This window comes from Sceloporus occidentalis, unplaced genomic scaffold, assembly GCF_023333645.1.
Source record: "Sceloporus occidentalis isolate IW3139 unplaced genomic scaffold, rSceOcc1.0.p SCAF_14, whole genome shotgun sequence".
In the NCBI taxonomy this organism is placed as follows: Eukaryota; Metazoa; Chordata; class Lepidosauria; order Squamata; family Phrynosomatidae; genus Sceloporus; species Sceloporus occidentalis.
The window spans coordinates 5311430-5323734 of NW_028316994.1; the positions used below are offsets into that span (position 1 = coordinate 5311430).

At 40.8% G+C, this 12305-nt stretch overlaps 1 protein-coding gene across 1 annotated transcript; it reads right to left on the reverse strand.

The window, feature by feature from the left end:
• LOC149303651 (lysoplasmalogenase TMEM86B-like) lies at window positions 1–10659 on the reverse strand. The gene is made up of 3 exons (XM_089479661.1): window positions 10604–10659; window positions 5712–5964; window positions 1–772 (listed from the first exon to the last, which is right to left on the reverse strand). Exons 1-3 carry the CDS (start codon window positions 10607–10609, stop codon window positions 375–377), a joined length of 657 nt encoding a protein of 218 aa, XP_089335787.1. The 5' UTR covers window positions 10610–10659; the 3' UTR covers window positions 1–374.
• Window positions 10660–12305: the final 1646 nt, after the last annotated feature.

A 12305-nucleotide genomic window follows, 5' to 3' on the forward strand; every position in this document is an offset into this window, starting at 1 on the left:
TATTCATTAATTTATATATTACATTTATATCCTGCATTTCTTCCATTGATGTCAAGGTGGGGTACATGGCTCTCCTCCTTCCCACTGCATCCTCACAACAACCCAGTAAGGTAGGCCAGGTTGAGAAAATGTGACTAGCCCAAGGTCACCCAATGAGTTACTGTAGAGCAAAGATAATAAGAGTCTACATGGAGAGAACAAAACATGGAATTGTCTCTTGGATTGTTCCAGAATAGAGAAATCAGGTCTCTAAAAAGGATCTAAAATGGGGACAGAGAGCACAGGTTCTTCAGGGGAGCTGATGTACAAGCTGAACTTTGAAGGAAAGCACTGATGGTCAATATTCTTGAGGTCTTCCAAGTCAATTCCAGAGTTCAGCTCTCCTTTCTAAAATCTTTCTCGGAGGCCACAGAAAATGCAAACAAGGCCTGGGCGGTGTAGTAAGTGGACATGATGAGGAAGCGAGAGTGAGGCAGGAAGGAGCAGAACGTTTCAATGCCATAAAAGAGATCAGAGGCAAAGAAGAGGAGGCTGCCGAAGGACGTGCTCAGCTGGCGTCCAGGGTGAGACAGTGCCCTCCAGGCCATCATGCTGAGTGGGACTTTGGAGGCTGTCTCAGCCCATAGAGAGATGCCATTCAGGCAGGGCATCACCAGGTAGATGTAAGCCACAAACACAGCCCCCATGGCGACGACGAAGACGAGGGGCCGAAAGGGAGTCAGGCCAAATGCCAAGATGTAGGAGATGTGACATGCAGCAAAGGCAGCCAGTCCTGCAGAAGGGAAGAAAAGGAAATACAGTAGATTAATAAAGAACCTGGCTCAGAGAGTCCTTCAGGTCTAAGTCTGCACAACCACAGGATGCATCAGCACTGCAGAAGTAATGCAGTTTTACACTGCTTTAACCGCCATGGCACAATGCTACAGAATTCTGGGATTTGTGGTTTTGTGAGATATTTAGCCTTCTGTGTCAGAGAGCTCTGGTGCAACAACAAACTACAAATCCAAAGATTCCATAGCATTGAGCCATGGCAATTTAAGCGGTGTCAAACTGCATTAATTCTGCAGTGTGGCAGCAGCCTTCAATGGAAAGTACATTCCCTGTCCCACTAGCCATGCCACTGCCAATACACCTTGGAGATACAATCTGGGGATGGGTATAATACATGCAGTGAAAGTTTCATAGCATGGAGAAGCTGGGATGTAGGGGGAAACTTCTTGGAACTTGGAACTTTTCAGTGATTCCAATAAATTGACATAGCTTAAATAGCTGGGGGCAAGGCTGCAGCTCAGTGGTAACAATTGGCTGAGTTACAACTAGGGCTAAAATTGCCTGATCTCTCCCTAAATTTTGGACAAAGTCTGCCAGTCAGTATAAACTCCATTGTGATGAACTAGATAACTCAGTGATCTGACTCACATGTTCCTAAAGTGACTGACTTCATTCCAGCACTTTCTGGCCCAGAATTTTTTCCACCTACACTTGGGTCAAAAAGATCTCTATTCTGTTATATGCTGATGATATGGTTTTGATTTCACTCACACGTATAGGTCTGGGAAGGTTAATCTCCAAGCTTGAAGTATTTTGTTCTAAAGAAAAGCTTGTTATCAATTACAATAAAACAAAGGTGATGATGTTTGGGAAAAGACACTCTGATTTTCGTTGCTCTATTAATGGTCATCAGATTGAACAATGCCAAGAGAATTTAAGTATCTTGGCATCTATTTTACAGAAAACCTCTCCTGGAAGTCCCACATAGAAGCTAGTAGAGCAGTGGCTGTGAGATCTGTTGGAGGAGTCCGATTCTACAACCAGGCAGGAGGTCATCTGGTCGCACAAGCTTTAAAAATATTCCAGAGTAAAGTTACAGCTCAGATCCTTTATGGCGCTGCTGTGTGGGGATGGGATGGTTCCCAATTGGTCAATCTGGAGGCCCTCCAGAATACATTTTTCAAGAAATTGCTTCTACTTTCACCTGGCACGCCTGCAGCTTTGGTTCGGGCTGAGCTTGGCCTCCCTTCCATCAGAGCTCATATTCATTTTACTTTATTTAACTATTGGAGATCTGTAATAGATTCTCCGATTAAGGTTTTTCCTAAATTGTGTTTCCAACATTTACCAAGCTGCAAAGTCTGGAGTTTAAGATACCATAGGTTGCTTGAATCATACCCTGCTCTAACTGAAAATCCTTCTACCTGGAATTCAAGAGAAAAGCTTTGTGAATACATTTTATCCATGATGTGTATCTGGATAGACTGGCTATTAACAATTCAAAATTTTCCAAATGGTTTAGATTATATAAATTGGACCATCAGAGGGCTGTTTACCTAGGGAAGCTTACATTCCCAAAGCTTAGGCAGGCTTTTACAGCTCTCCAGTTTCAAACAATGCCTTCAGCCATGCTTGATGGCAGATATTCACACACACCTAAGGATTCCCGTTTATGTATTTGTGGAGCTCCAGAAATCGAGGATTTGCCTCATTATCTGCTTTTTTGCTCACTATATACTGATCCAAGAACTAAATTTATGGGATTGATTCTGTCCAATTTACAGTCTAATACCACTTTTGAAAAGATTTTTTTATCTCCTGTCTGATATTGATTCTAAGGTAACTTATAAGGTTTCACTCTTTGCTTCAGCAGCAATCAAAATTCGGGCAAGAGTTATAGCGGACATTGCAGTTGATTGTCATGGGGATGATCTTATCTAAACTTTGAAGTTGTTTTTAATGTTGTTTTATTTAATTGTCTGGAATTTTATTATGTTTAATGTATAAAATTTGGATGTTAGTTATTTGATGGAGCATTTTATAATTCTGAATTTCTGGCATCGGTTTTACATTTTAATCATGCGAATGGCCTTTGGCTTAAGCATTAATAAAAATTGAATTGAAAAAAAAGTAATGCATTCTTGTTGTTATTATTTGCTGTCATGTCACTTACAATTTATGGAAAGCTGAAGGAGAGACCTCTATATCATCATATCATCAACAGCGTTGCTCAGGTCTCCCAGACTCAGGGCGCTGACTTTTTTGCTTGAGTCCACCCACTGTAACACAATCTTTCTCTCCAATACCTTAAAAACAGTTCTCTGAAGATGCCAGCCACAGATGCTGGTGAAATGTCAGGAAGAAAATCTTCTAGAACAGGGCCACATAGCCTGAAAAACCCACAAAAAACTATGGATGCTGGCCATGAAAGCCTTCGACTTCACAGTTCTGTGAACAGACTGTTCTTCCAATCCAGATTCAGTCAGAGTTTTTTCCAGGTTAACTAAGGTCCAAAATACACTGCAGAAATAATCCACTTTAGCTGCCTTGGCTCAATTCTAGGGAATTCTGAGAACTGTGGTTTTGTGAAACATTTAGCCTTCTCTGTCAGAGAGCTCTGGTGGCATAATAAACTAGAATTCCCAAGAATCCCTAACACTGAGCCAGGGCAGTCAAACCAGTCTCAAACTGGATTATTTCTGCAGTGTATTTTGGACCTACATGCCTGATCCACTCATTTATTTCGGCAGTAGTTAGATTTTAACATGTGATCCCATCAACTAGCAGTTCCCAGGAAGTGATACTGTATCTTCTATTCCTCTAAAGAGCATTACAGTCCAGTAATGCAGACTTTCGACTCTGATCTTTTTGGGAATTCTGGCTCAGATGATACATCTGTTGATGGTACACTCCTGTGGTGAAAAGCAACATTACATCAGAGCTAACACAGCCTGCCTTTTGCAAAACATTACAGCCCCTGGGCTACATTCGGAATGTTGGATCCCACATTTCTCCTTTGGGTGCTATTATAGTAGTACATAGCCTACATTCATGTTATTGTTTAATTCCTGCTAGCTTCCTTGTTCTCATTGCTAGTAGTTTGTTACATCTAGTAGGTTTGTTTGTTGACAACATAAGAACATCATTAGTGCAATGCTGGATCAGATCCAGCATCTATTTAGTCCCACTTTCTGTTCACACAGTGGCAAATCAGTCAGGCACAAGAAGCCCACCAGCAGAACATGAATGCATTCCACCTTCCATCTTGTATCCACAGAGATTGATATACAAAGAGGTGATGCGTAACCATCCCGACTAGTAACAGGGGTGTCCCTAACCTCCATTTAAGAAAGAAGTTGGTAACATAAGCTTACATAGAAGTCTACAAAATCTTATGCTACCAACTTCTTTCTTTCTTTCAGGACCAAAACACACTGCAGAAAGTTTGAGGCCACTTTAACTGCCCTGGCTAGTTAATTCTGGAAACCATAGTTTTGTGAGACATTTAGCTTTCTGTCAGCGGGATCTGGTATCACAATAAACTACAATTTCCAGGATTTCCAAGCACTGAGCCAGGGCGGTTAAAGCAGTCTCAAACTGGATTATTTCTGCAGTACCTTTTTGGCCTGAGTCTCAAAGATTACAGATCTTTAACTCTTGTGCCCTGGGCAGCACAACATGGAGGTTTCAATTGAGTTCACATCTTGCTTGCAGGTGGGGGAAGATTATAGTTCAATCAGGTTGCTATGTGGGTCATTTAGAAAAGGCAACTGCAAATGTGTAGCATGCCCTACTAGAGTCCCTTACAGCTTCATTTACCTCCCCTAGAATGAAGAAGACCATAGTAGGCTAGTCTGAAGAGCAGTATTCCTATTAATGGTGAGGATAGACTATCATGTTTTGTTTCGGATCTCACTTGCTAAAAATTAAACAGCTGGCACTCTCTATTGCAAATAAATGCACGGCACTGGATGGGATGGTGAATCAGCCCTGGATTTTGCTCCAAACTTTTAAAAAATGCTATCCAAGCCACTGAACCCTGCTGCCCCCAAAAGTTTCAGGACCTGGGAAAGCCATACTGTTAATATTTCCAACAGGGAGGGAAAGTATCACTGATATAAATAAATGCATATGGAAAAGAATTAGATTGTTGAGTAATGTGAAACAGCATGGTGGGGAACTGGGAATAGGGTGGGAGAATGAGAGGAGACTCTGGAGCATTACTAGCAAATCACAATCTCCACTTGTGGGCACCATTTTAATATTATGACCAAACACCAGAATGCTTAGAGACAGATCCAGTTCCATGCAACCCAGTCCCAGGCTCCTCTCCATCTCTTTCAGGGTCCCTCATACCCCTAGAATCATAGAGTTGGAAGAGACCGCAAGGGTCATCCAGCCCAACCCCCTGCTATGCAGGAACTCACAATGAAAGAATCCCTGACAGATGGTCATCCAGCCTCTGTTTAAAGACCTCCAAAGAAGGAGACTCCACCACTCTCTGAGGGAGTGTGTTCCACTGTCGAACAGCTCTTACTGTCAAGAAGTTATTCCTAATGTTGAGGTGGAATCTCTCTTTCTGTAGCTTGCATCCATTGTTCTGACTCCTATTCTCTGGAGCTGCAGAAAACAAGCTTGCTCCATCCTCAATATGACACCCATTCAAATACTTATATAGGGCTATCATATCACCTCTTAACCTTCTCTTCTCCAGGCTAAACCTAAGTCTCTCCTCATAAGGCATGGTTCCAGATCCTTCACCATTTTGGTCACCCTCCTCTGGACACGCTCCAGCTTCTCAACATCTTTTTGAACCGTGGTTCCCAGAACTGGACACAGTATTCTCTGGACACCGTGGTTCCCAGAACTGGACACAGCTTCTCAACATATTTTTGAACTGTGGTTCCCAGAACTGGACACAGTATTCCAGGTGGGGTTACCTGGAAGAAAAAGCTGAGGCCACACCAGGCAGGCATCTCCCACAGCTGAGAGCAGGAGGCCTTGGAAGACCCTCCGGGAGTATGGTGTCCAGGTGCCGGCACTGTGGGATTGTATGGCCACAAGGAAAGCCAAGTAGAGGGTCGGAAAGCACTTGACAAGGGCAGCAAGGGCACTGGGTTCAGGAAGCTTGAGTGCAAAATAGACGATGCAGGAGATCAAGAAAGGCAGCAGCTTGATTAGCAGATTCCCAGTCTAAGAAAGTGACATGAAAGGAGAGAGACAGAATGAGGGATTAAACAAAGGTATTCATGGCTGGTCCAAGATACTTTGCAGCCTGAGGTCAAGCAACAAATTGCGCACGTGTGCACGCGCACACACACACATGTTCTGAATCCCAGAAGAATGCAATTAAAATATGTATTTACTGGAGTTATTAACAGACAAAACTTTTATAAATATGTTAGGAAAATATTTCAAGTGCTACGTTCTTCAGTTGCTCAGAATAAAAGTTGAAAGGCTTTTATTTTGGGTAACAGAAGAAGTCAGAAGCCGAAACATTTTCCTAATATGTTCATAAACCTCTGTTAGTTAATCAGATAGACAGAAAGGTTAGACAGACAGAAAGATTAGATAGAAAGAAAGATCAGACAGACAGACAGACAAAAAATATTGGAACATATTCCTGAATGAATAAAATTGAAATATAATACAACCTTAACAAAAGACAGACCAAACTGAGATGGGTTGAAGCTCAGAATCGAAAGGATGAAAATACAGTAGAGTTATATTTGTGTTACAGGATGTGCTTGCTTGCCTTTTAGAAAGATTAACATGGAATTTGAAGGAAGCTAGAGGGGACAGGAACAGTGGAGAAAGTTTGTTGTTGTTGTTGTCGTTGTGTGCCTTCTAGTCATTTCCAACTTATGGTAACTCCAAGACAAACCTATCATGGGGTTTTCTTGGCAACATTTCTTCAGAAGAGCTTTGCCATTGTACCTTCTTTATATTGGTCCCAACAGTTTCCTGTTTATTCTTTACAGAGATTGATACTGAGGCCCTTTCCTACAACACAATTATAGCACTATAATTCCACTGTAACTACCATGATCTCATCCTGTGGAATCCTGAAGGTTGTAGTTTGATGAGGCAGTAACTCTCTTGAGCTGAGAATTCTTAATCACAAATCCAAGAATTCCATATGACAGAATCATGACAGTTTAAGTGGAATTATAGTGCTATAATTGTGCAATACATTAGGCCCTTGGTATCCACTGCAGTTTGATTTCAGGACCCTCTGTGGATACCAAACTCCATGGATGCTCAAGTCCCATTACCTAGTGGCTCAGTAAAATAGTGTCCCTTATATAAAATGGCAAAATGAAGGTTTGTTTTGTGCAATTATTAAAAATATTTTCAAGCCATGGATACTTTAATCCATGGATAAAGAATCCATGGATATGGAGGCCAACTGTATGTTAGGATCCTGGGTGACTTTACTTTTCCCATCCCATATTCTCTATTACCCAGGAATGTAGCTTCCCAGCTTTCTCTTGCTAGTTTTGAATGGCCTTCTTATGTTGTTGTTGTTGTTGTTGTTGTGTGCCTTCAAGTCATTTCAGACTTATGGAGACCCTAAGGCAAACCTATCATAGAGTTTCCTTGGCAAGATTTGTTCAGAGGTTTCCATTGCCTTTCCCTGAGGCTGAGAGAATGTGACTTGCTCAAGGTCACCCAGTGGGTTTCCATGGCCAAACAGGGAATCAAACCCTGGTCTCCAGAGTCATAGTCCAACAATCAAACCACTACAAAAGATGATTATTTTCTAGGCCTTGCTTTCACAGTTCTTTCAAGCACCATCCTCCCATGCATAGCCAACAGAAGGAAGGGAGGGACAGGATGAGAGGAGACCTGAGAAATAAATAACCATGTAATAAATTCAAGAAGGAAAATAGATTGTGGAATCCTTCCCAATTTATCAAAAAATATTGTTTCTTGCTGCTGCTGGATTAAATAAACTGTCTGCCTTGTATTAAGTTTTTCTAAACCAAAGCAAGACATTAATGGAACCAAAAACACACAACATGCACCTCCCATAAGTGAATTAAAACCTGTTAATAATTATTCTTCCTGGCAAGAAGATTTGATTAGCTGGTTAAGATGAATGAAGATTCTGTTGAATAGAACACATACGCTCTTAAATAAATACAATTTTCTTCTTCCCAGGGAAGGGGAAATGGAATCAGTGCCTAATAGGAGAGAAGATATGTTTACCTGCTATAATGTCTTGCTTTGGTCAAACTGTTCTGAACTGGATAAATTTTAATAATAATAATAATAATAATAATAAATTTATATTAATTTATTCAAATAATAATAATATAAATAAATAATAATTTATTTATGTGTAAATAATTATAAATGAAATAACCTCTCTGAAGTCTAGCAGTTAGAGAATCCCTTCTAAAGTGTGATCTAGAATTAGAATGTGGACTTGACAGTCATTTGAACCCATGTCCTAACTTGCCCTTCTAATTCACCTGTGGCATTTTTTCCATAAGAATAAAACTGAAAAGATGCTTTTTCTTTTATGTGCTTGAAACTACTTTTAAAAAAACCTATGCCCTTATGATGTTTTGGCTACTACTAGGTGCGGTTTTGAGGACTTCAGCAGGAAGCTACTTTCCTTCACCAGTCATAAGGGATCCGCTTCTGTTTGGATTTCAGCCAAATCTGATGTACATTCTTAATAATAACTCTTGTTCCCATTTTTGCATCACTATCATGTTGCGCTAAGAAGGCCCTAGGCAGTGCAAAAGCAGCTGTCAAAACAGTGGTAGGCATTTAAATATAAATAACACTGACTAGACCAGATCCCTAAGATGAGAACTGCTATTTCTGTTATGTCTATTATTACTATTGTTGGAGACCAGGGTTCGAATCCCAGATTAGCCATGGAAACCCACTGGGTGATCTTGGGCAAGTGCACTCTCTCAGTCTCAGGAGAAGGCAATGACAAACCTCCTCTGAAGAGACTTCCCAAGAAAACCCCATGATAGTTTGGTCTTTTAAGATGGGGCTGGAATGAACCCATTCTGTGGGTTCATCATCTCAGGCTTGCTTTTCTTTTTCTGGCACAAGTTTCTGGATTTGCTGCGCCTAGTAGCTAAACAGGTTTGTTAAGCAGTGTTACATCCAGCAGCCGGATGATGCATTCAGGTTCAGCTGACATCAGCCTCTTCTTTTTGATGGGTTAAACAATGATGCGCTTAATTTGGCACAAATAATATCTGCATTTTCATGGGTCTCACCATGGTTTTAATCTTTCCTATACATAGTTCTAGATATGGGTATAAACAGCATAGAACACTATCTCAGCCTCAGGGGAGGGCAATGGCAAACTTCCCCTGAACAAATCTTGCCAAGAAAACTCCACGATAGGTTCACGTTAGGGTCACCATAAGTCAGAAACACGATGATCAGATGTCACAACCAAAAAGAAGGGGAAGGTACCACAAAATGAAGGGCATTCAAGAAAAATGTAAGGCATTACAAAATAAAAGCTAAAATCACTAATACAGTATAAATATAAATGCATGCTTCTTAGACATGCTGAAAATAGAGGACATTGTGGGAATTCCTCCTGGACAAAAGACTGAAATGTAGGACATGTCTTGGAAAAGGGGGATGTTTGGTTACCCTGGTCGGAAATGACTTGAAGGCACACAACAACAACAACAACAACAACAACAACAGAAACTGAGTATCTAATTATTTGAGAGGTAGGAGGAATCTTGTTAACGCTTGTCCAGTATCCAAAAATATACCAGGGTAAGCAGTTTTCTGAGATCTAAAGGTGCATAGAGCCCACCTCCCATGCCCATTTTGGAATGCATGCGTAAAAAATGACCTTTGTGCCATCTAGGGGCTGTGAGGCAATTTCACTACATGCCCCCCACCATTATATAGATAAAAAAAAAAATAAGACTGATTAATTAGGAAGAACAGACAAACTAGGAGATGCTGCAGCAGTTTGCTTTTACCTGAACCTACTGGGAAAGACAAGCTTCCACCTCTCCCCTCTGCTGAGTTAAATGAGCACAAAGTACATTTGCACTCTGAATTCAGTTTGCACCAAGTGAAGTAAGCTGAGGACAAAGGGAGGAAGAAAGAGAAATTGAGACATTTTAAAAGCAGCTGAAAAAGTGGAACAACAGAGGATTCATCAGAACTTGTCCCTGGCAAATCAAGACAGTTGGAAGTATGTCACAATGGTTTCACTCCCCTCGATATTTATTATTTCTGCCTACGAAGACTTTTTTCAAAATTGGAATGGACCAGAAATCACTTCCAGTTTTGAAAAATGACCTGCTCATTTGCGGGGGGGTTTCCCCTATTTTTAAATACCATTTCTGAACGGGATACATCGAGTGTAAAAAGGTCCTAAGTCTATTGGTTTGGAGGAAGAAGGCAAAACAGCAACAACAAATTGCTCCCCACAGCTAGATGGCTCAAGCGATCTTTTTTCAATTTTTGTAAAAGTTGGGAGGAACTCCCTGGGACCTGTGCTTGGCCCGTCACTGACATACTGCAAACACAAAATATGTGCTCTGCAAAGATACTTAGACACTACTGCTCAGATATCACCCCAAAAAGGAAGAAATGCACCATTGGAAAAGAAGAAAAAAAGAGGCCCATCTTTGCATAAAGTTTGCATGGCATAGGCTAGTTTATAGGTATAGCACAGCTGGAAACATTTTTTGTTAGACTACAGCTCCCATTAGCCATGCTCCTTTAGAGATTCTGTTTGGGAACTGTGATCCAAAAAGGCAACTGTTCTCAAGCTCTGAGACAAATTTAGAAAGAATTAGTGTCCTGGAAGGATACATCTCACCATCATGGAGAAGACTTGTGGCCAGGAAGGAACTTGTATGTCTGCTCAGTCTGCAGTTCAGGATCAAAATGTTGATGGGCTATTTCAGAGCACCTCCCTCTCTCACTTCTGAAGTTTTTTGAAACCAGATGATGACTGGACAGCCCTTCAAACAGGGCTGGAGCTGTATAAACATAGAGCTAACAAACTGCCCAGGAACCAGCACAGTGTAGTGGTTTGAGCAATGCACTATGACTCTGACGACCAGGGTTTGAATCCCGGCTTAGTCATGTAAATCCATTGGGTGATCTTGTGTAAGTGACCGTCCTTCACCCTCAGAGGATGGCAATGGCAAACTCTCTCTGAAGAAACTTGCCAGGAAAACCCTGTAATATGGTCACCGTAGGGTTTCCATAAATTGGAAATGACTTGAAGGCGTACAACAACAAAGGACTGCATTACATCTACTGTCCAAACCAAAGCCAGTTCTGATCTACAACTTTAGGTCTGGCTCCATTTAGACCTCATGTATTGTGTATATTGGGTTGTAGCTCTGTGAAAGAGAGAATGAAAGCATTGCCCTTTCAAATAACAATGTCCTCTACAAAAAATTCTTTGCTTCATTCCCCAGATTTCTAGCATTGCAGAAACTGAGATAGTGAAAATTGTTTAACTTAGAACTCTTGCATTTGCGATGTTTGCATCCCCTTGGTCACTTTGCATGACCCTTGTCTTTGGATGCCTAAACTGTAGTTCCAAATACTCAGCTGAAGTAGGTTGCTGCAATGCTAGAAATTGCGGGGCTAAAGAAGAATTTAATTGGGGGGAAGAACAGAATCCTTGTTTGGCGGGAGCAGTGTGCTTATTATTTACCTGTATTGGATATGATTATTTCTAAGATGGCTACAAGGTTTTTTTACTGATGGTGATGGACCCATCAAAATGATAGAGAAATATTTGTTATTATGGATGCATAATCATACCTATGGGTGCTTCTCATTGATTCTTTTCAATTGTCACTACCACCACCACTATTATAAACAATTTCAGTCCTGATTTTCAACCATGCTTCTCAACCACAGCATAGATAATAGTAATATAATATTAATCTATGCAGCCAAAGGCAAAATTAATACAGCTTGATGCCACTTTAACTGCCATCCTATGGAATCCTGGGATTTGTACAGTGGGCCTTTGGTATCCACTGGAGTTTGGTTCCAAGACCGCCTATGGGTACCAAAATCCATGGATGTTCAACTCTCATTACATACAATGGGCATAGTGAAATGGTGCCCCTTATATAAATTGGCAAAATCAAGGTTCGCTTACTGGAATGTATATTTTTTGGGATTATTTTCAGGATGTGAATGGTTGAATCCATGGATCAAAAAAATGGATAAGTGGATAAGGAGGGCCAACTCTAGCTCTCTGACAAAACTACAATTCCCAGAATTCCATAGCATAAAGCAGTGTCAAACTGCATTAATTCTGCAGTGTAGATGCAGCCCTAAAGACTCCTTCCTGCCCCCCCCCCCAAATCTTTTAAAAATGCAGTGCAACAGCAATAGATATTAATTTTTTATCTTTAAAAATCCCTGCCTCCTTCCAAGATATTGTAAACTGATTTAGGAAGCTGTCCATCTGAAAAGTTGTATATAAATGCTCACAATTTTTTTTAAAAGGAAATAAAAATAAATATTAAAAGCAGAATGAAGCAGAGTAC